Source organism: Trichomonas vaginalis, chromosome III (genome assembly GCF_026262505.1).
Source record: "Trichomonas vaginalis G3 chromosome III, whole genome shotgun sequence".
NCBI lineage: Eukaryota > Parabasalia > Trichomonadida > Trichomonadidae > Trichomonas > Trichomonas vaginalis.
In genome coordinates, this window is record NC_067205.1 from 13,090,008 (window position 1) to 13,111,325 (window position 21,318).

At 35.7% G+C, this 21,318-nt stretch overlaps 19 protein-coding genes and 2 pseudogenes across 21 annotated transcripts, besides 3 other annotated features; 11 read left to right on the plus strand and 10 right to left on the minus strand.

Annotated features, from left to right (window-relative positions):
* Positions 1-12,972: part of a mobile genetic element that runs on past the window's edge.
* On the plus strand, positions 419-523 carry TVAGG3_0693110 (uncharacterized protein; the record flags this gene model as incomplete). Its single annotated transcript, XM_051243120.1, has 1 exon — positions 419-523. A coding segment is annotated over one exon (105 nt), but the record flags the coding sequence as incomplete, so codon positions are not given.
* On the plus strand, positions 1,274-1,692 carry TVAGG3_0693120 (annotated as a pseudogene). The gene has a single exon. A coding segment is annotated over exon 1 (419 nt).
* Positions 1,709-2,155, minus strand: TVAGG3_0693130 (uncharacterized protein; the record flags this gene model as incomplete). Its single annotated transcript, XM_051243121.1, has 1 exon — positions 1,709-2,155. One exon carries the CDS (start codon positions 2,153-2,155, stop codon positions 1,709-1,711), a length of 447 nt encoding a protein of 148 aa, XP_051089708.1.
* TVAGG3_0693140 (protein of unknown function, DUF4106 family) lies at positions 2,192-3,067 on the plus strand (the record flags this gene model as incomplete). Its single annotated transcript, XM_001297257.2, has 1 exon — positions 2,192-3,067. The coding sequence occupies one exon, from the start codon at positions 2,192-2,194 to the stop codon at positions 3,065-3,067; it is 876 nt and encodes a 291-aa protein (XP_001297258.1).
* On the plus strand, positions 3,545-3,745 carry TVAGG3_0693150 (uncharacterized protein; the record flags this gene model as incomplete). Its single annotated transcript, XM_051243122.1, has 1 exon — positions 3,545-3,745. One exon carries the CDS (start codon positions 3,545-3,547, stop codon positions 3,743-3,745), a length of 201 nt encoding a protein of 66 aa, XP_051089709.1.
* Positions 3,775-4,359, minus strand: TVAGG3_0693160 (uncharacterized protein; the record flags this gene model as incomplete). Its single annotated transcript, XM_051243123.1, has 1 exon — positions 3,775-4,359. One exon carries the CDS (start codon positions 4,357-4,359, stop codon positions 3,775-3,777), a length of 585 nt encoding a protein of 194 aa, XP_051089710.1.
* TVAGG3_0693170 (uncharacterized protein) lies at positions 5,078-5,374 on the plus strand (the record flags this gene model as incomplete). Its single annotated transcript, XM_051243124.1, has 1 exon — positions 5,078-5,374. One exon carries the CDS (start codon positions 5,078-5,080, stop codon positions 5,372-5,374), a length of 297 nt encoding a protein of 98 aa, XP_051089711.1.
* TVAGG3_0693180 (uncharacterized protein) lies at positions 5,396-5,980 on the plus strand (the record flags this gene model as incomplete). Its single annotated transcript, XM_051243125.1, has 1 exon — positions 5,396-5,980. One exon carries the CDS (start codon positions 5,396-5,398, stop codon positions 5,978-5,980), a length of 585 nt encoding a protein of 194 aa, XP_051089712.1.
* Positions 6,013-6,732, plus strand: TVAGG3_0693190 (cytochrome B-C1 complex subunit 6, mitochondrial family; the record flags this gene model as incomplete). The annotated part of the gene is made up of 1 exon (XM_051243126.1): positions 6,013-6,732. The coding sequence occupies one exon, from the start codon at positions 6,013-6,015 to the stop codon at positions 6,730-6,732; it is 720 nt and encodes a 239-aa protein (XP_051089713.1).
* TVAGG3_0693200 (uncharacterized protein) lies at positions 6,782-7,048 on the minus strand (the record flags this gene model as incomplete). Its single annotated transcript, XM_051243127.1, has 1 exon — positions 6,782-7,048. One exon carries the CDS (start codon positions 7,046-7,048, stop codon positions 6,782-6,784), a length of 267 nt encoding a protein of 88 aa, XP_051089714.1.
* Positions 7,079-7,327, plus strand: TVAGG3_0693210 (uncharacterized protein; the record flags this gene model as incomplete). The annotated part of the gene is made up of 1 exon (XM_001286588.1): positions 7,079-7,327. The coding sequence occupies one exon, from the start codon at positions 7,079-7,081 to the stop codon at positions 7,325-7,327; it is 249 nt and encodes an 82-aa protein (XP_001286589.1).
* TVAGG3_0693220 (DNA/RNA polymerases family) lies at positions 7,335-8,027 on the minus strand (the record flags this gene model as incomplete). Its single annotated transcript, XM_051243128.1, has 1 exon — positions 7,335-8,027. A coding segment is annotated over one exon (693 nt), but the record flags the coding sequence as incomplete, so codon positions are not given.
* Positions 8,034-9,344, minus strand: TVAGG3_0693230 (uncharacterized protein; the record flags this gene model as incomplete). The annotated part of the gene is made up of 1 exon (XM_051243129.1): positions 8,034-9,344. A coding segment is annotated over one exon (1,311 nt), but the record flags the coding sequence as incomplete, so codon positions are not given.
* Positions 9,518-10,102, minus strand: TVAGG3_0693240 (phage tail repeat-like family; the record flags this gene model as incomplete). The annotated part of the gene is made up of 1 exon (XM_051243130.1): positions 9,518-10,102. The coding sequence occupies one exon, from the start codon at positions 10,100-10,102 to the stop codon at positions 9,518-9,520; it is 585 nt and encodes a 194-aa protein (XP_051089717.1).
* TVAGG3_0693250 (uncharacterized protein) lies at positions 10,122-10,286 on the minus strand (the record flags this gene model as incomplete). Its single annotated transcript, XM_051243131.1, has 1 exon — positions 10,122-10,286. One exon carries the CDS (start codon positions 10,284-10,286, stop codon positions 10,122-10,124), a length of 165 nt encoding a protein of 54 aa, XP_051089718.1.
* TVAGG3_0693260 (uncharacterized protein) lies at positions 11,275-11,682 on the plus strand (the record flags this gene model as incomplete). The annotated part of the gene is made up of 1 exon (XM_051243132.1): positions 11,275-11,682. One exon carries the CDS (start codon positions 11,275-11,277, stop codon positions 11,680-11,682), a length of 408 nt encoding a protein of 135 aa, XP_051089719.1.
* A 1,444-nt stretch (positions 12,973-14,416) lies between the features above and the next one.
* TVAGG3_0693270 (serine threonine-protein phosphatase family) lies at positions 14,417-14,659 on the minus strand (the record flags this gene model as incomplete). The annotated part of the gene is made up of 1 exon (XM_001307647.2): positions 14,417-14,659. The coding sequence occupies one exon, from the start codon at positions 14,657-14,659 to the stop codon at positions 14,417-14,419; it is 243 nt and encodes an 80-aa protein (XP_001307648.1).
* Positions 14,660-16,238: 1,579 nt separating this feature from the next.
* Positions 16,239-17,226: a mobile genetic element.
* Positions 17,227-17,295: 69 nt separating this feature from the next.
* Positions 17,296-21,318: part of a mobile genetic element that runs on past the window's edge.
* TVAGG3_0693300 (uncharacterized protein) lies at positions 18,099-18,569 on the minus strand (the record flags this gene model as incomplete). Its single annotated transcript, XM_001296442.1, has 1 exon — positions 18,099-18,569. One exon carries the CDS (start codon positions 18,567-18,569, stop codon positions 18,099-18,101), a length of 471 nt encoding a protein of 156 aa, XP_001296443.1.
* Positions 18,600-20,083, minus strand: TVAGG3_0693310 (annotated as a pseudogene). The gene has a single exon. A coding segment is annotated over exon 1 (1,484 nt).
* TVAGG3_0693320 (uncharacterized protein) lies at positions 20,129-20,389 on the plus strand (the record flags this gene model as incomplete). Its single annotated transcript, XM_001296443.1, has 1 exon — positions 20,129-20,389. One exon carries the CDS (start codon positions 20,129-20,131, stop codon positions 20,387-20,389), a length of 261 nt encoding a protein of 86 aa, XP_001296444.1.
* On the plus strand, positions 20,973-21,269 carry TVAGG3_0693330 (uncharacterized protein; the record flags this gene model as incomplete). The annotated part of the gene is made up of 1 exon (XM_001289465.1): positions 20,973-21,269. One exon carries the CDS (start codon positions 20,973-20,975, stop codon positions 21,267-21,269), a length of 297 nt encoding a protein of 98 aa, XP_001289466.1.

Sequence of the window (21,318 nt, forward strand, 5' to 3'; positions counted from 1 at the left end):
TAAAAATGTACAGAATAGATGTTTCAGATTTTTATGACTTCCAAGCATTCAGAAATATGTGTCCATTTCGAGACTATAACAAAGCAGTCGAGAATTTGAAACGTTTAGTCATTTATGTCGACTCTGCCCCAGAATGTTATGTTATGAAAGAATGGGATGTAGTCTTTAACAAACCAAGAGCGACAATAGTTTCAGAACAAGAATGTAACAGAAACTTAAAAAATAAAAGTCGTACAAGTTGGCATGAAGATGTTAGATGCTTGGGATATCTTATTGTCAAAGTTAGAAGATTTTTCAGTTCGAGGTATAAAGTTCTATACACCATCTCCAAACTTCTATTCTATCTTCACTGGATATAAATATGAACAAGTAGAATGGAAAGAAAATATTATAGAAGCTTGGTTAGACCATGTCAAAGAAATTATATGCAATGGAAACGAAAAGGTTTATGAGTATATCTTATGTTGGTTTGCAAACATCTTACAACATCCAAGTGCTAAAAATGAAACTGCTCTCATTATAATTGGAAAACAAGGAACAGGTAAGAACACATTCTTTACAGATATTTTGTGCAAACTTTAGAAGGTTATTCGAACCCGAATATGACAAACTTAGAAAACATCTGTGGTAAATTTAACTCTTCAATGAGAATATGAAACTTATAGTTTGCAATGAACTTCAAAGTATAGATACAACAAAAGTTTTAAACTCAGATGCTTTGAAGAGTCTTATAACAGACAAAGTTGGAGTTGTTGAAAGAAAGTATAAAGACCAAAGAGTTTGTGAAAATGTTGCAAACTTCATTATGGTTTCAAACAATGCTGTTCCGATGAAGTTAGAAAGTTCTGACAGAAGATATGTAGTTGTCAGAACGTCAGATTCTCATATGCAAGATACAGAATATTTTGACGACTTAGCAGAAACTTTGACATCTGACTTTTACAACCACTTGTTCTCATATTTCATGACATTAGATATTTCTAAGTTCAATCCAAGACAAATTCCACATACCGAAGAGAGACAAACATTGTTAGAAGCAAACAAGAGTGTATATGAACTGTTCATATATGAAACTGACTTTGTGTCATTAAATGAAAGGTCTTTATATGATGAATATAAACAATATTGTCAAGAGTATGGTTATATGGCAGCGTCTAAACGAACATTCTTGGCAAATGTCAAAAGTCTTTTAGACGTACAGAATGGTGTATATACAAAGAAAATTTTTCTGAGTAAATTTTAAAAAAAAATATTTTTTTATCCGATAGAAAAGATGACAAAATTCATCTCAGTAAACAAGTACATGTCAGGACTTAAAGAAGAACTAGACCCATTCACATATTTGAATGTTTACTTCTACCATTTTGAAAAGTCTTCATTCAGCAAAGTTTGGAACATCGAACCAGTTAAGTTTGCTATTGTGACTAAAAATGGTGCGAAATTTGAAGACTTAGACATAGAAGGTTTGTTAACAGTCAAAGAAAGTTTTGACAGAAGGTTTCAAACCTTAAAGAAGGCAAAGCATACAAACTTGTTATACCTTATGAACCAAAGAAGACAGACGACTATGAATATTATGAGTCTAAAGTTGTAGAAGTTCAAGGTAAATTGGGTAAAAAGATTTTAGAGTCTAAGCCAGTGTTTACTCCTAAAGAGGAAGAGAACATTGACATTGACCCAGAAATGTTCTAAAAATAAAATTTTATTTTTACATGTCAAATTTCTTTTTCTCTGGCTCTGGTTCTTTCTTCTCTTCTTCTACTTTCTTTTCTTTCTTTTCTCTCTTCTTCTTTTCTGGTGGAGTTATGTCAAATTTCTCCGAACCATATTTATGTAAAAGTTCTTTGTCCTTTAATAGCTCTTCTATTCTGTTTTCTATTTCATCTTCAAGAACAGCGCATGTGTCTTCTTTGCATTCTAAGAACTTTTGTTGGACTTCATCTTTCCAATCGGCGTCATCTCTGTCAACAAGTCTGTCATTGACAAATTTTAAAACTGCTCTGCTTAATGTTTTATGGTTCTTGTCATATTCCCAGAAACAGAACTTTAGAACAAATTCACCTTTCTTGTTTACACTATGTAAGATTTTATGGTCTACAGATGTTTTGCTGTCAAAAAGCTTATCTCGAATATAGATAGCGAAATCGCTAGACATTTTCTAAAAGATAAAAATTTTAATCTTTCTAAAAATATGTTAGAAAAAAAGTTTGCTGACATTGACAAAAAATTTGAGAATGTTTTAAACAAGAACAAGAGGAAGTTAGAAAATGCTCAGATAAAACCTATACATGACAAGTTCTTATTTGCTCAGAATGGTATAACAGGTCTAATTGCACCACCTGGGTCGGGTAAGACTTTCACTTATCTTAAAATGGCTGCACAACAACAAGAACTAGATGAGAAGAACCCATTCTATGAGTTAGTTGTTATTTGTAGTACTTCGGGTCAATTTGACCAAACCGTCAATTCGTTCAAAGATATTATAAAGAAGTCTAAGTTAGTATGTATAAAGGATACTGAGTTGTTAGATTGGATAAAGAAGTACCAAAGAAGAGTTTTGAAGTACAATGCTATAAATGAGTATATAAATTCTAAGTTTAAAGACCCAAATGAGGAAATGCAGAGATTATTAGAGAAGAAACACTTCAGAAACAAACAGAAAGAGATAGAATACATTTCGAAGAAATTGCAATCTTACGATTGGAAAACCTACCCTCACAGATGTCTTCTTATCTTAGATGATTTCGCCTCTCATCCTTTGTTAAAGAATAAAGAACAAGACATGTGTCGAATTCTTAAGAAGCTCAGACACTTTAACATTTCAGTCGTAATATGTGTACAGACAGCCAAGAGTTTAAGTAAGGATGTTAAAAGAATACTTACTGACATAATACTTTTCCCCGGATTGTCCGAAGACGATTTCATGGAACTTATGAAAGAGTCCATGGCAGGTAAGTTTGACAGACATGAAATATGGGAGAAGTATAAAGTCATACAAGACCATCATACTTCTTTCAGAATTCATATCTACGCAAACAAAGTTCAAATTGTAAAAAGTCAAGCTTGAAAAATGTAAATGTTTTGTCTTAGTAAGATGGTAACTTCTTAAAGCAAATACCATTGCTGAGTTTTATGTACGTGAAGAGAAGTACAATGAATTCAATTACGTGTACAATTGCAATGACAACTAAGGCAACTATTTTTGTCTTTTGCCAGCAAGGGTACTTCTTCTCTTCCAATGGTTCGGCAGAACTATACTCACTCATGAGAAATGCCAAAACGGTTTAAAATAAAAAGTGACATTTTTTCATGTCCGAAGACTTGAAGGTGCAACACTTCCAAAATACCGACGAACTCAGAAGAGCAGCATGGCAGTATGTTCTTGACAACTTCTTTGAGTTCTCCAGGTACACCTTGGAAAATGCTGAAGAACTCCGACACAGAGAATTTGGAGAAATTGCACTCCAATACTACCTTGACAAACAAAGGGTAAACAAAGGGTAAATTAAGACTAAAAACTTAACGTTTAAAAAGTGACATTTTTATGAGCTCCGAGTCACCGAGAAAACTTGGTCAGATGTCGGCAGCTTACTTCCCTGAGGAGGATGGAAGCGTTACATACATAAGGTTCAAAAACAACGAACCTGGAATTGCGTACCAAATTCGCAATTACATGACCATGGAAGAGTACGAAAGGTTTCTACAAGAGAAACCAGCTCTAAACAACTCAGAAAAGAAAGAATAAAAAGTTTAACTCGTAATTGTTTATTTTTTTTACTTGTATGGGCAAGCTGCAAGAATGAAGTCGACTATCTCCGTCTTTGTCTTGACCAGTTGGACTGCTCTTGTAAGCACGTCTGTTTTGCGGTCTCCAGCTGGTGTTTGACCTTCGTAATTGCGCATGTTCTTGAGAGCTCCAGCTGTAAATGGTTGTAGGATGAAGAGTCTCTCAGACTGGTTGAGGTAGTCTTCACGGTCACGAACCGAATCTGTGGTACGAGTCGAATTGGTCGACCTTAGGGAAGAGACTGAAAGCCTGTCATCTTCCATAGGGGCTGTGGCATAATCTTTGCGTAAACGGTTCAGACCTTCTTCGAACTCTTGGTCTCTCTTCGATTGGGATTGAGATTGGAATTGCTTGGGTGGAGCTTGCTGGAACAACCAAGGATTAGGAAAGTAAGGCATAGGTTGAGGAGGGTAGTTCGGGAAGCCTTGTGGTGGGTAGTAACCTTGACGTGGAAATTGGTAGTAATTCGGAGGTACTTGTTGGAACTGAGGTTGCTGAGGAGACTGTTGTGGTTCTGCAGCTTTCGGTTTTTCTGGTTTGGGAATGGACTCGGTTAGTGGGACGTCGGACATTCGTTTGTGGCTTAACCGTCGGACCACAACGATAAAAATCTCTGCTACTAGCAGTACTTTTACTGACAGTAGCAGTACTTTTACTGACAGTAGCATTACTTTATCGTCGAAAACCCTCTCAAATTTTCCTTTTTACTGACATTAGCAGTACTTTTACTGACAGTAGCAGTACTTTTACTGACAGTAGCATTACTTTATCGTCGAAAACCCTCTCAAATTTTCCTTTTTACTGACATTAGCAGTACTTTTACTGACAGTAGCAGTACTTTTACTGACAGTAGCAGTACTTTTTCTGACAGTAGCAGTACTTTTTCTGACAGTGGCAATGGTCGAGGTCGAACCTACCGACGAGGCAATTTACCTAATTGAAATTAACGAGCTTGTTAAAGACTTCCTCAGGCAGAATGTAAAAGGCAAGCTTGTTAACGGTTGGATAACGGGAAGGGCTGCCTTGAATCTCGAGACTTCGACCGGAATTCCAATTCAAATACCAGAAAACACTCCTTTCGACGACATAAAGCAAGCAAAGAAGGAAGCCATTATAAAGTTCTTTGCCAAGCGTCCTTGGATACTACTTCCAAACAGAGAGAACCCTTTCCCAAGAATGAACCAAATTCTCAAGGGTCTTCTCCACTTCTCGGGTCAGCCGTTCTACATAACCTGTGAAGGCGACATTCAGCCAGTTCAGTAAACCTTAACGTTTAACTTCACTTTTTTTATGTTTTTACTCACACTCGTACTCAACAGGTTTGTGTACAACTATTTCAACTGTGAACCTTGTATTGACCGGTCTTCCTGTAAATGCAAGGTTGGTCAATACATAGTTTATGGTGGCAAGAAGGACAGTGGGGAATGTTATTCTGAGATCTGTTGTTGCGCTCGAGAGAGATTTGAAATTTCAGAGCCACCTCCCCCAAGAACTCCAACACCAACACTCAAGTTGCCAAAGACTCATGTGAAGAAGAAGTCATATAACAAAGCACTTATAGCCATATACATGGCACGTTTAGAGTAAAAACATTTTTTCATTTTTTGAATGAAGCAAGTTAAATTCGTCCCACACCAATCTCAATGGACCGATGAAGAGTTTCAAGCCATGGTTGAGGGTGTTGAGAACGACATAGACAGCGAACTTGAAGGAGCTCAAACCACAATTGCAACCAAAATTGCAGAAGTCAAGGAACAGATAGCTCCACTTAAAGCTACCAAAGCTACTCTTGACCTCATGGATAGTTACCGTTTAGAAGTAAAGAGTGGAATAAGACAATTAAAATTGAAACTTCTAAACTACGAAGCTATACTCCAAAAGTTAGCAGAAATGAGAAGACTTTACCAGAGCTACTTACATGTAAGGGACTTACCTCCAAGCAGTCCGACCAAAGATGAATTTTCTGACATTGTCCCAATTTTGTCCGAAAGTCAGCTCAGATGTTTTGAACTGCTCCCAACATATCCAGAATATGAAAATTTGCCTGAACTCTTCCGCAATCTCAAAAAACGTTTTTTGGTTCTCATGTTCGAAACTTTTATCGGAAGAGACAACAAACGTTCAGAAGAAGAACAAGATATTATTTTAAACTTGTTGTATGACTTAACCGTCATAACAAGCTTTTTGAAGTAAAACCGTCATTCTCAAACCACTTCATTTTTTCGATGTCCGAACAAGCACCGAAGCCAAACTCAATGGAAGATGTCCTTTCAAGGTTGCCAGACAAGCGCCCAATTCAACTTCAAATTGCCCAATTGAAAGCTCATCTGACAAACACCGTTAAGACTCTCCAAAGTAGTCTTATGTCAGAGATGAAGGGACTTAAAGGTGAGTTCCTCATGAACCAAGCTTCCAATGAAAAAGTCCTGAACGATTTCTCAGAATCGTTGCGCAATTACGAGAGAGAGAACCGAGACCTTGCCCGACTCATCTACCGTTTCTTCGAAGAGATTGACACCATCTGGGCGGCACTCGGAAAGGACAGAACATGCAACACCGTAATTCGTGAGTACCAAATTGAAGAAGGAATTGTCGAGGAAGAAGAGAAACACGAAGAAGAGGAAGAGGAAGAAGAGAAACACGAAGAAGAGGAAGAACAGAAAAACGAAGAAAAGGAAGTTTGGGCAACCCTTGTTGCCGATGACAGTTACGAAATTTCCCAACCCTACCCATACATAATCCGCAACAGGGAGACCGGCAAGGTTCTTAACCCAGTTCTCAACAACTTGGGACACTTGAACCTTAACCTTCGGAATCACGGTTCAATTTCCATGGGCAAGCTTGTCGCAATTCAATGGGTTCCAAATCCAGACAAGAAGACGAAGGTCAGACACATTGACGGTGACAAGCTCAACAACCGTAAAGAGAACCTCGAGTGGTTCTAAGAGTAAAAAAATTTTATTTTAGGGGGAAACCCCAAGTAAATTTAGGTGTTTAGTTGGATAAGTAGGCACAATTAATGGTAATTTGGAAAATTAGCTCCCGACCTTTGAATTGGGCTCTTTCGTTATCTTCCCAGTTGCGTAGGAGGTCGTCCCAGAGGAGTTGGTAGAATTGCCAATTCAAGGACGATTTGTCCTCCCAGGCATTGAGGATGTACTGCTCGTAGAGTCTCATGACCTCTGCCTTGCACCATACACCCTCTCCCTTGGAACGTAAGGCTTCTTCGAAGTGCTCGAATGCGATTGGCTGCTTGACCATCCGAAATGACACTTTTTGTCCATTTGGTCAATGTTCGTGTCTCGTGCCATAGTCGACGAAAATACAGACAAACAGGTTATATATGAGTTTGAGACCAAGAATGGTGTAACTCGACCTGTCCGATTCAAAAACTCCGAGGGCGACCATGAAATTAAACGGAAATTAGCTAGGAAGGAATATAAAATGGACTGGTTGCCACCACCTCCACCACCTTTACCTGTTCCTCAAGTAAATAAGCCTTTCCCGTTCCCAAGAATTCCCACATTTAAATTCAAATAAAAATTTTTTACTTCATGCAATGTTTTATTTCTGTGCCGTCTTCAAGTATGCCCCAATATTTCCTTTTCGATATTACATGAACTTCGGAAAATACCTTATCTAGCTTAAAACAGCCCATCTTCTCACCGACCATACCCATTTCAATGAGTTTGTTGTATCCTTCTTCGTTCGTCATGAGTGCGTCAATGTTCTCATAGTAAACCTTAACTTTCGATTTGACTTTCGAGAAGAATTTGTTGTACTCGTCAAGGACTGCTTTTGCGAACTGAGGGTAAGACCAATGTTCGACAATAGGTTTTAATGTGGTTACTAAGCCACTTTGACCTTGAGTGAATTCGTACTTCAAAACAAAAGGAGAAAACCTTTCAACAAAGTTGTCGACCTTCTCATAATGTTTACTCTTCATCTCTTGAGGGTTCTTAATGGAATATCCCCATGTCGAATTCATAAGCAATTTGAGTGTCATTGCAAGTTTGGGGTTTGAAGCTTTCCTAATATCATACAGTTGTTGTATGACTTTTCCAACTGTATAGTTCCTTCCCGGGAACTCACCATCTTCGTTTGGAATTCCAGTCTGAATATATTGGACAAACCTCATGTACGCAGCGTTAAGGTCGACATAGTATATCTTTTCATCTGAGTCAAACTTGTCGCAACCAATTGGTCCAGTTTGTGGAAATTCAAGTGAGTCTCTTATCTTCTGCGAAACTTCTCCTGTTATCTCATAAACATCGTCGAAGCAACCTGTTTCATATAAAACCTTCTGACCTAACTCAGATGCTCTCCAATACAATTTGACGTCAATTGGATGTCTCAATGGAAGTTTGTTTATAGCATCTTGAAGTTCTTGCAACCTCATTGGAAGTTCTTCTGGTTCAGGTTGGTATCCGAACAAACCAACCCCTTGTGGAACTGTGTACTTCTTTTGTACTAGAACTTTGTCTGGAACAACTTTTGGTCTTGCTAACAATGAAAAGTTTGTTTCGTCTTTTGGTACAAAAGTTTCTGTCAGCTTGTCATCTGGAATTGGTTCCAACAAACCTTTCTCGAAAAGAATGTTTACAGCTCTGACAATGTTGCACTTACTTTTACCAAAGAATGGGTTTGTAAGACTTTCGTTCAACATGAAGTGGTTGTGGACAATTACAATCTTCAACCATGGTAAGTCTTTGTCAACAACATAGTCGTCATGTGAAGAACCTTTAGCTGTAGGTATGTTGACTCGGATATTGACATTTGCCAACGGTGCAATTTTTGCCAATTGACCTCTGAGAATGTACCTTGTCTTCACACATGACTCAAGATACTTCATCTTCTCATCTGTAACAAGACCAGAGTTCCTGAGACATGTAAGAATGCAAGGTTCGTTGACAATTGTTTCAATTGAATTGTAAATTCCATACCTTGTCAAGTCAATGTCAGACTTATTTATGAACGGGAAGTATCCAGCATGTTGTCTGACTGCTTGAGGGTTAGGTTGGTACCATTCGAACTTGATACTTGCAATTCCTTCAATTGCATTCAAAAGGTCTGAGTCGGAGTCAACCATTTGTTCTCTCTTTGAAGTTTTGAAAGCGTCAAGAAGTTTTGCGGCTGTTTGTTCATTGCCATGTGCATAGTAAATGTGACCATCCAAATCTGTTATGGTCAATCTGAGATTGTGTCCTTTCTTATTTCCGTCTTGAATTGCAGCCAGTACACCCATGAAGCCTTCTTTGTTCTTTCCTTCGTCAAAGTTTACTGTAAAGGTTCGACCAGATGTAATTTGACTTCTAACTTCACGATACTTTTCATATGAATATCTTGTTCTTTCCATGGGAGCATGTGCGTCTTCACCTTTTCCTTTTTTCCTTCTCAAAGGATGCAATTGTTCGTCATGTTTCCAGTAGAATCTGGCAAAGCCGTCGTGTCCTTCAACTTGAGGTTCACTAACATCGAAAGGCATGTCCATAAGACGTTCTTCTTCTAACCTCTCTAGTCTGTTTGGATAATTGGCACGTGCTGTTTCCAAATCCATTTCGTAGCGAAGACCAGACAATTTGTCATAGACTTTTATGGGTCTTCCTTTCCTATATTTAAAATTCTTCGAAACTCTCCAACCATATCTTTGCAACTCTGCTTTTATTCTAGCAGACTTTCTGTCCATTCTATATGGGGCATTTTTATAAAAAATAAAAAATATTTTTTTCTTTACTTTACATAACCGCCTGCTGCCATAAGTCTTTGACGCCAACCCATACCAGCTAATGAAGGTTGACTTGGTTTAGTTTGGAAACTAAACTTTGGTTTTAGTTTATCTTCAGTTTTTGGTTTTTCTTCTTCTATCGGTTTTTCGTCACTTTTCGGTTCCTCTGACTTTACTTCACTTGCAGGAACAGTTGTGTCGTCAACATCTTCATAAATATCATATGCCATTTGTTTTTGTTTTCCTTTCAACTTTTTGTGTTTGTTGTAAAGTTTAGAATATTTCGACTCTAAGTCAATGAGATGTTCTATAATGAACTGTTGGTCAGTGAAGTATACTTTTCCATCTGTTGTCTCGAAAGCTCCTTCAGACTTCAATATTTTATTTGTGAGAGTCTGTTTCTTTTTTGAGATACTTGCCGTTCCATTTCTATGAAAAGTGACTTTATAGTTAGGGTTTGTATTTCCAGACCTGGCACTTTCTATTATTGAATTTTTCTCTTCATCTGTAAGTTCTTTGACAGGTTTTGACAATGGTTCTGAACTTTTTGTTTGTGGTGTCAAATCTACCGTTTCAACTTCTTCGGTCATTTCATCTCAGTAAAAAATTTTAGTTTGGTTTGTTTTCAACTGGTTGTTGTTGTGGAGGTGGGATGGTTCCTTTAATAATATCATTCAGTTTCACATGCTGAGCCTGACTATATGGTATCGGTTTAAATGCTGGAAGCCGACAAATCCATCTTGAACTTATTTGTCTCAATGCTGCATTGTTCATTTCATCTCAATAAAAAACCTTACATTTCCCACGTTTGAGGCGGTTGAGGTTGGTTATTGTTTACCCACTGTTGTGCATGGTTATATCCTCTGTTAAAGAATCTTTCACCTTGGTCCATATAATTTCCTGCTTGGTTATAGTATCATTTGCTTTGTTATAATAATTTCCTGCTTGTCTTCCTACATTGTCCATCCATCCTTGAACTTTTCCTCTTGTTTCAGGATTTGGAATAAGATTTGTTGCATCTCGTGCTACATCCCAACCTTTCTGTACAGTTTGTATAATAGGTTGTGCTTTCTCTTTAAGTATACCTAATGTACTCAAAATCTTCCTTCCAACTCCAAATGCACCTCTGGCTATTGTTCCCACTGCCGGCAAAAATCTGGATGCAACTCCTGCTAATGCGCCAAATAAACCCATTTCTTATGGGTTAAAAAATGACGAATCCAAACAAGGACCCCTATGTTTCTAAGGCAACAAAGAAAGCACTCATGATAAAAATCTTTAGTTCAACACCAAATGCTTGGTTTATGGATATCTTGGAAAACATTCCGAGGTATAGAGAAGATGGACCACCATACTGGTTAATATTTGTCGGTCAAAACACAAGATACTGTGAAGCCATACCATTATGGTCCAAAAATATTTTAGATGTGAAAACTGCTTTGACAATATTCGTTGACAAATACCATCCAACAAAACTGACATCTGACTGTGAAAGTTCTTTCAAATCAGATGATGTAAAAAACTATCTGCGTTCAAAAAATGTAAACCAATATTTCATTGTCGACCAAAACCATTCTGCTCTTGGTGTCATTGACGGATGTATAAAAATGTTAAGAGACTTAAACCAACCACAAGGTGGTGAAGCAAATGAAATGTCATATGACGACAAGTATAGACACTTCTCCAGGCAAAGATGAGACAAGTTTTAAATATTTACAATAACCGTAAACAAAAAGGTTTGGGAAACCACTCCCCCGAAGAAATGAAAAACAACCCTGACTTAGAGAAAGACTATATATTTAATAATTTAGTCAAAAGAGACAAACAAGAAAGAATGCCGGGCTTCAAACTTCAGAAAGGTGACAAAGTAAAAATAGAAATACCTAAACGCGACCCATATGAAAATACTATTGACTATGACAACAATGGGAACCCGACAGGTACTCACATTCGTGTTCGTAAAAATAGAAGAAAGTATACAAGAGAATATTATGAAGTTTTAGGCAAACATGGCAAAATGTACACACTGCAAGCAGAAGATAAAAATACTATTGTCAGACCTCGTTTCAAACTTGTCAAAGTTCAAGGTGGTATACTTTCAAAAACAGTTCCTAACAAATATAAGACAACTCCAGACGAATATGCTAAAGAAGTTGAAAATGACGACTAAGCAATTCTATACCATGCGTAAACTGTCATGTAAGGTGGCATGTATTCTTTACTTTGTCCCGTTGTATGTGTATATCCTGTAACGAAATGTGTATGGATTCCTTCTCCCTGCGTGTCATCCCAGTAACAATTTATAGCAAACTTAACGTCGTCTTTAACATCATATCCTTGACCTTTTGTCATTCCTCTCCAATCCCAATATCTATGCTTATGCCAACCTGCTTGAGATGTAGTTAATCTTATGTAATGACTGTGTGCAGGTAAATTTTCACCTGAAATCGTTTTACTTCCACCTGTTTCCTTTGAAGAGTTTGCACAATACAAAAACCTGTCGACTATTTGTTCCCATACACCAACACCAAACATTACTTGAGGACCTCTTGCACCATAGATGTATAAATAGAACCTACCGGGTTCATTAAATCAAACATATGAGATATTATAGGATTGTCCCTTTTGAACTTAAAATATAGTGCAACTATTTCGGTTTCTTCTGGTTTGTGTCAGAATATTTTTTATAATATAATCTGATGTTTTCAGGGTAGGTAAAATCTTGACTATAATATTTATTTCTGTCATCTGTATAATAATATACTATTCTCGTTTTTTCTATTGCATTATATCTTTTATATCTATAATATTCTAAATATAAGGTTAGCTTTTGTTCATCTACATGTGGTGTTTTGTCGTCATCTCCATAGTCATAATAATGTGGTGCCGGAGCTGGGTCAGGTAATATCATATCTGCCATTTCATAAACTCGGAAATATTTCTTTTGTTCGTCTCCATATAAGTTTAAGTAGCAGTTGTTGTCTAATGGAACTTTAACTTGTGTACCATCATTCTTTTTATAGCTTACATACATTTGATTGTTATTTTTCGGAATGAGTTTATACCGTATACCATTTTTTAAGGAATGTACAAACTGCCATCTAAAATATTTATTTTCTTCATTGACAGAAAAGTCACCAACAATAGTTTCAATATTTTTTGTTCCAACTAAACTTTGGTATATTTCATTGACATATGTTTTATCTGCTTTAGTGTTTAAGGTTTCTTGTAAGTTTGTAATATTTGCAATGGTATGTGTATGTCCAACGTCACTTTTCCTGTTTAAGGTTTCTTGTAAGTTTGTAATATCAGATATAGAATGTGTATGAGTCTTATTTGCTTTAGTGTTTAAGGTTTCTTGTAAGTTTGTAATATCAGATATAGAATGTGTATGAGTCTTATTTGCTTTAGTGTTTAAGGTTTCTTGTAAGTTTGTAATATCAGATATAGAATGTGTATGCTGTTTTTGTGGATATGTTCCTTCTGTCCATGCGAAAATATATTCTTTTGTTGCATCTACATATCCAGTTATCCATGTCAAGTCTGCTTTTGTATTCCTTAACTCTGTAATACCTTTCTCAAGCTCTTTCAACTGTTGTCCATCTTCCATTAAAGCTCTGTCATGACTTGAAACCGTTTGTGCCAACATATCTACAGTTTCTTTGTCAGCTTTATTTTCAACATCCTCTTTTGTTGCATATGTTGCATCTGCTCTGTCATGTTCTTCTTGAACTTTTTCAATGACATATTCTTTGTCAGCTTTGTTGTCAACATCTGCTTTCAAAAGAAGTTCATTTATAGGTTTCTCGTTTAAAGTTCCTTTTGTTGGATTTATACAGACAGTATTGTTTTTATTGTCTTGAAATAGAAACTCATCTGTCATAGGGTTTATTGTCAGTTTTAGGTTTCCTTCTTTCAATGACTCAGATATTTTAGCATAGTTTGAAAAGTTTGTTGTGTTCTTATTTAGAGCTTGCATAATGAGTTGTCGGTTGTGTTGTATTTCTCTCATAGACGCTGTTTCATTTGACATTTTTATTATAGATAAAATATGCTTCCAATAGAAAAAGAAAATTCAAGAGTTGCTACAACTAAACCATTAGATGAACTTTTTACTAATGTCGGTCAAAAGTTTGACTTAGATACTATAAAGCATGAAGGCTATCGTTTTGACTACCCATTAAGATGGTTAAGAGACCCATCTGTTACTAAATCTATTGGCTTTCGAAGAATAAAATTTGTGTCTGTAAAAGATAAAAGTTTTCCATTTATTGTAAGGTTTCATATAGATTATACATCTGAAGGGAAACGAAAAATGTGGGAAGAAATTGAGCTAATACAAGTTGACCTTTCATCTTCTCTACAGACTGCATTAAAAAATATAGAAGATAAAATAAATTCATGTTATGCAAAATATGCTGATGAATATGCAAATACCGATAGCACACTTTATGTGAGAATTGTATATGACAAACAAAATTCACAAGTGTCATTTCAAATCTACGAAAACAATCCAAATAAAGACGAACAAATATATACAGAATTCACTGCAATGTCATGGTATTATTTGCAAAGAATGTTAAATCAGAAAGTCGAACTTCCTTTAGCAAATATTTACAGTCGATATGCAAGAGATGAACCATATTTATTTAAAGATGTTTTCGACCAAGATGCTATTATTGTTCATGCTTCATTTTCTGGCGCCCAAAACTCTTTCTTATGCTTGGCAAATGACTTTTACGAAAAACCTACAAAGCTATATGAACCACCGAGTGGAAGTATTTCAGACTTTCAAGTATGGTTTACTACAGATGGAAGAAAAAGAATAATTCCATTATACCATGCGTTTTACTTAGAACTTAGTTTCATATACAACTACTATCGAACGATAAAAATATAATTTTTTAATACGGTTGAGGTGTTGGATTTGGTTGCCAACTAGACTGTGGTGCAGGTTCAGGCTGTTGTATAACAGGGGCTTGTTCTTCTGGTTCAGGGTCTTTAGGTATAATACCAACGAACTGACCTACTCTTTTACCAATATTTTTGACACCGTTCCAAATTCCTCTTCCGACAGATTTTATTCCATTCCATATACCTCTTCCAACTCTTCTGAAGAAGTTTCCAATACTACTGAAGAAACCCATTTTACTACGTGTAAAAATCTAATGTCCACCTAGTCTTTTGCGTTTCCTGTTGAGTTCCATAGCATTCTTTAACTGGAGCTCATACATTCTGTTTCTCCTCTGGTAGAAACATATTCTGGGTCAACTCCTGTGTTCGCGTCATCTGCATAAAGTTGTTTATATCCCACTTCAGGGTTTGTATAAAACTCTTTCCATCTCATATTTGCATACCATGGTGGCAAACCTAACGCAGCGTCATTTGACATGGCAGTTTGCATTTGTACATCTGTTGGCACTTGACCATAGTTTGCCATTGCAGTTTGTATTCTAACTTCATTTGGAATATTCTCTGGGTTTGGTTGTCCAGGTTGCTGTGCATTCGCTAAGTTCTGTGCGTCCATTTAATATTAGATAAAAATATCTATTACGAGTACATATGCTGAACATTTGCAGGCATTGGTTCATCTTCATATTCTCTGTACTTTTCTGCCACGTCAAATAAATAAATGACACAATGGAAAAAACCTAAAACAAGTAGTCCTATTTCAAACCACATTTACTTACTAATAAAATTTCTTTATTGTGACACTTTCTCCAGTTTATGGGACCTCTCTCATATTCTATCTTGTCATATATAAACTCATAGTCGTTTATATCTTCTAGCCATTTCATGACACTTTCCAAACCACTTTTATCGGATGTAAAGTAAAAGCATGGATGGTTATGTATAACGTCTAAAGTTTCTAAAGAGTCTCTCAAAGTCCAGTCTACTTGGTATTGAAAATCCCATGTGTTATAGAACGGCGGGTCCACTATAAAGAAAACATTTTCCTTGTCTTTATATTTTTCATACAACTCTGTCCAATGACATCTCACAAACTCTATACCCTCAATATATTTTTCTATGTCCTCTTTGAAAACATTTGTATAGTTAAGATATAAAACTTTTGACATAAGTGTTTCAATGTCATGAACTCTTATAGAACCACTATATAATAGTCTAGCAGATATACTATCCCAGTCTATATATTCTGCTTTTTTCAAAACCTCTCTCACAATATTTTTCTTATCTAATGGTATACGTTCCATCTTACCTATAGGTATCTTTTCTTTTAACTCTTTCAATATATTGTTTGTGTCTGGAATATGTTTGAGACGGTCCATATAGTTGTCGAAGTCATTGCATATAATCTTTGAGTCTGGGAATATTGTATGGCACAAATGGGATATATAGAAACTTCCACCGAACAAATCTACAAATGTTAGACCATTCGGTAGTTTCTTAAGTCCTCTCAATATAATATCTTTACATCTACTCTTATTTCCAAAGAACGGTAACAGAGGTTTTGTAAAATTCATTTATATATAATAATAAAAATGTTTTTACCCGAAAAGTGACAGAAAAGTGACAAAACATGAAAACATATATAATTTGTGAAAAGTGACACAAAAAGTGACACCATTCATATGATGTAAATAACAACGGTTTTGGTTTTGTCACCGGCTGGTCGGCTGGGGTTCGGTCCTCCTCTTGGGTCTTGGGCAAAATTTCTTAGGGGCTAGAGGGCGCAACGCGCCTGGAAGCCCCACTCACCTGACCTGAAATCCTCCAAAAATTCTTCGAAATGTTCTAAAATATAATCTGGAGAATTATAACAAAATTCATTAATTTCTAACATATACGTATCTAACAATTCATTTGGAATTTCAAACGATCTTAAATATGTAATTGAATTTTGTATCTTCTCATTTATTTGAGAAAGTTTTTCTTCAGCATTTTCCAATAAAAATCTTAATGGATTCAAATTGGCTTCTTGATTCTGAACAAAATTTAATACTTGGTATAAACGTGATTGAACTTCTCTTTTCAATTTTGTTTTATAATCTGTCAATCGAGGCTCGCGAATTCTAATTGAAGGAATAAAACCTGTTTGAAGTAAATCGTTTTTAATACGATAAAAGTAATTGGGTGCAACTTCTTCTAAAAGATTTTTGACAAAAACATCAATTCTTTGATTTTTAACGCAGCCAAAATCGTGATATTTTATCTTTTTAAATAAAGATTCAGAAACGTTATTCACAACGGTTAATTCATTTGGTCTGGCAGCGGCTATCCACTGTTGTTTATGAATGTCCCACTGACGTGTAAAGTATTGATTAAATTCCAATTGATCTTGAATTTTATCAATAATGTGCTCTTTATACATTTTTGCAGCATCTTCTTCTGTGCAATCACGATAATAACATAAAATGTTCATAAATTTTTCGACTTCTGATCTAATCTCTTCATCATTTATCTTTGAGAGATTCTTTTTAAGTGCGCGTATTACATGTAGCGCGCACCAAAAGATATTGCACTCCGGAAATGAATTCCTAATCCCGTTGAAAATGTTTAGTGCACAGTCAGACATGATAAATTCAGGTTCTGTGTGAGTTGTTTCAAAATATTTACTTAAGCAAAAAGAAATATTTTCACTATTATCTGGATATATTATAAAATAACACAAAGGGATAGAATGAGTATTAGCAAATTTGGTAGCTAATACATAAAAAGGATATCCATGAATAATTAATTTAAACGTAGAGTCAGTTAGTATACAAGTCTTGGGTATGATGGCACTGCGTTCCACCTTACCCAATACTTGTGAATTTGACACTTTACAAAGCCGCCAACAATTTCACCTCACTATCGTTCTCACTAACGACTTCACTAATGTTCTCATAAATTTTCCTCAATATCTTCATCATCAGTGTTAACCCTATTGTAGTCATACTTGAAGACATAAACTTTCTCTAACTTCTTAACGTACAATTTACATAACTTACCTTCGTCATCGTATGGTTTAATGATATAACTATTTCTATCTTTATACACAGTCAATGAAAAGTCAACTGGTCTCGGATGTATTTGAAAGAACATGTTATGCTCAGGAAGGAAGAATAAATGTTTAAATGTATGTTTGTTATACTGTGGAATTCGAATGAGTTGCTTTTGTTCTGTCATTTATATAAAAATAAAATAAAAATAATTTTAAAAAAATAAAATAAAAAATAAATGATATCACCACCCTCACACGTATGAAAACATAGCACAAAAATAAATTTAGGTGAAGCGGTGAAATCTCACCTCTTTTTTCACCTGGTTTTCACCCTGTTGAATTCATTACTTTATTCCTCACTGTCGTCTGCTTTCTCCAACTCTTCTAACTTCTTCTTAAGTTCAGCAATGTTGTCTTCATGTAATTTAATCTTTCTCAAAATTCCTTCTTTATCTAATGGTTGCTTTATCTTTCTAAACTGAACTCTACCATCCTTCATAGTATGAATGTAAAAACCTTCTGGAATAGTTCCTGATTTAATGTATTCTACCAAAAACTTTTGTTTCATTGCTTCAGTGACTTTAGTCGTCATTTCAATCAAATAAAAATTTTAATATTAAATAAAAATAACGTTATTTTTTTCAGTAAGGAAACGCAGGAGTTTTACGATTTATTTGAGGAGTAGGTTCTGGTTTAAATGTTGGAGTCGGTTTAGGAGTTGACTTTTGAACAGGAGTTTGTACTTCCATAGGTTCAGGAGTCATTGAAGGTGTTGTTTGTGAAGGCGTTGGTTTTGACGTTGGTTTTGGCGAAGGTGTCGGAGTTTGTTTAACTTCAGCTACTTCAGTATTATTTACAACATTTGCTTTATTTCTTTTCAACATCATTACTGCTCCTGCTGTAACTAGCAAACCTAGTGGGAGACCATATTTTATATAAGGACTTGACCAAATGCTATTTTTGACAGGAGCTGGTGGAACACCTAACCTTGGTGAGACTGCTCTTTGCCATTGTGCAGCTCGTAAGAAATATTCAATAGGTGCTCCATAATCGTTTGGTAAAGTTTGTTTCATAGATGGTGAAGGTTCACGAGAGCTTGATGAAGAACTCATTTATAAGCTTTAAAAATAAACGTTCATCCTTTATTCCTCACTGTCGTCAGTTGCTAAGTTATAGTCGTCAAGTCTTATTATTGGTATGCCTGACTGTCTTACTTGTATTGCAAAGCAACAATCCCTCATAAATCCAATAAGTGGCTTTGGTATTTTCAGTTGCTAGTTCAATAGGTCCTTTAACAGACAATTTGTATGTTATTGGAGCAGTAGATGTTTGACCTTGCTGGAAGCAAAAGTCCACTTCTGTTGGAAAACCACATAAGAAATGTGTGTTGTCATAGCTATCCCATTTATGTTCCACACTACCATCATCCACCAATGATCTCATAACATCTTCATTAAATCCTATCATATCATTGTTTGTATTGCAAGCGTTCGCAACCATTTCATAAAATACAGGTCCATATGATTTTTTCAGGTTCTGCAGGCATATTTCCATAAGCTCCCATGGAAAGCTGAAGATACTTAAACTTAGGGTTCTCAAAATTAACATAATAGTTGTCTTTCTTTCTAAATAGTGCCCAAATACTTTTAACATTAATAGGCGTATAAGCTGCTGTAAATGTTGCACTTGAACTATCTGTATTCTTTGAGAATGAACCGTCCATAGGAATCCAATCCATAACTTTAACAGGAAAACATAAAGCCTCGTTTGTATAATGTTCTACAAGTTCTGTATAAATGTTAGGGTCTAAAGAGAATGACTTTGGATGAATGAAACATTCATTAAAATCCATCTTTGTTCGAAATAGTTGCTGGGTTACAGTTGTAATAGTAACTGTTCCACTAGCTTCTATTGCCTTCGTTATCATAGTGAATGGTTCATTCCATGGAACAAATTTATTTGTCGGTGGATTTGAATCTGAAGCAAATGCAACTTTAAGAGTTGGATTGAAAGCAATGATATCATTTACAGATATAGATGTGCATTGTAATGCGTCGCTACTGAACTTTACTTTAAGCTGAATGTTACCAGCAAATGCAGGAATAAATCTTATAGCTTCTAATGGTAAAAACTTTCTAACAGGAATTCTTAAACGAAGCTTAAAATCAAATGATTTTCCTGCTGTAATTGGACCACTAACAATTTGTCCTGTTCTGCATGTTCCCGAATGACTCCATACATCTTCATGTCGAGTCTTTGAGAAAACATCTACTTTCTTTATTTGTTCGGTAGTTTGTGAGTTTGAAGTTATATATGCTTCTTCTCTTGCGTTGTCTTGAGAATATACGATACGACCATTTGCAAGGATTTGATATCCAGCAACTGCATAGAAAGCGTTATCGAAACCAATCCAAAATCCTGGTGGGTTTGTTTTATTGGAACCTGAACCAATTTCTTTATCTACAATAAATTGACCTTTGACTCGGTTTGCATTCGCTAATGGAACCTTTCTTTTTCTTACATATATTTTACCATCTTTACTCTGACTTACGTAATAGAAAGGATGTTGTATTCCTCTTGCGTCATTTAATATAATAGACTCTCGCTCTGATTTTGACAAGCTCATTTTACATCGGTTAAAGTTTTAATTTTGTTTTTTATCTGCAGTCAAATGACTCAGACAAGCCCTACGGACAAGACCCAAGGGGTCATAGATTTTGAAGCATTGAAGAAAGAAATTCGCGAGCAAATTTTATCCGAACTGAAGGAACAAAAACAAGAACAAAAGCCAGAGAGACCAAAGAGAAAACTTAGTGAAAAACAACTTGCTGCATTAGCTGCTGGAAGACAAAAGAACCCAAGACTACTGGCGAAAAAAGCTAGAGAAGAAGCTGAAGCAAAAGCTAAAGAAGCTGAAGTGAAGAAAGAGTAAATGGTTTATTTTTATTGGAACTAAATGTAGACAAATACCTTTATCTGTTGCGTTCAGTAGTGAAAACCCTGACGTCAAAATAAAGGGGAACAGAGTAACGTTTAAGTTTCCAACAGACTGGATTGTGAACATAAATGAAGAAAAATATATTGGCATAACAAATATGTATATAACACGTGCATTTAGGAAAGTTGACTTTATACTTCAAGTCGAGATAGAAAATGACGAACAGTCTTTAAGCGCCCAAAACATTCACATATACAAATACTTTAAAGACGATACAACATTGTTGCAATGTATGATTTCATTTAATGAAATGTTCGAGAAAAAGTTTAACATTGAAGTACAAACTTTACAGCCTTTACGTGAGTTTCTTGCACAACTGAAAGAAGAAGGTAGTCAGCCACAACTTATAGACTTTCATTATGAATTTAATGAAAATGAAGATGGAACACATGACTGTCAGTTTGTTATATATTCACCATTCAATGAAGTAGCTAAAGAGAAAGAAAATCCATTACGTATAAGATTTCAAATCTCTGAACCAAGTGATGATTTCAAGAATGTTTTCAATTATAATGCAATGCTTCCGAGGAAAAATGAATTTTCAAAGATTGTAACACCTGGCATTTGGGATAGAAAGCAAGCTATTCTTTTCTCTAATATAGCCAAAGGCGTTGAAAATGAGTTCATTGGTCATACAAGAACTTCACCACTTCCTAACCCTAAATACTATAAATTAACTGGCTTCAATCGTGAGTTTTGGATAGACATGTTCTCCACTCATGACCATAACTGCCCAGTGTTCTTACCTCCAGATGGGAAAGATTGTCTCTACATTGAAGCACAACTCTTAAACTCTACCATCGCAGTATTGTAAATGATCACATGGGCTTCGCCCTTGCCGCTAGCGGCTTATTTTTATCACG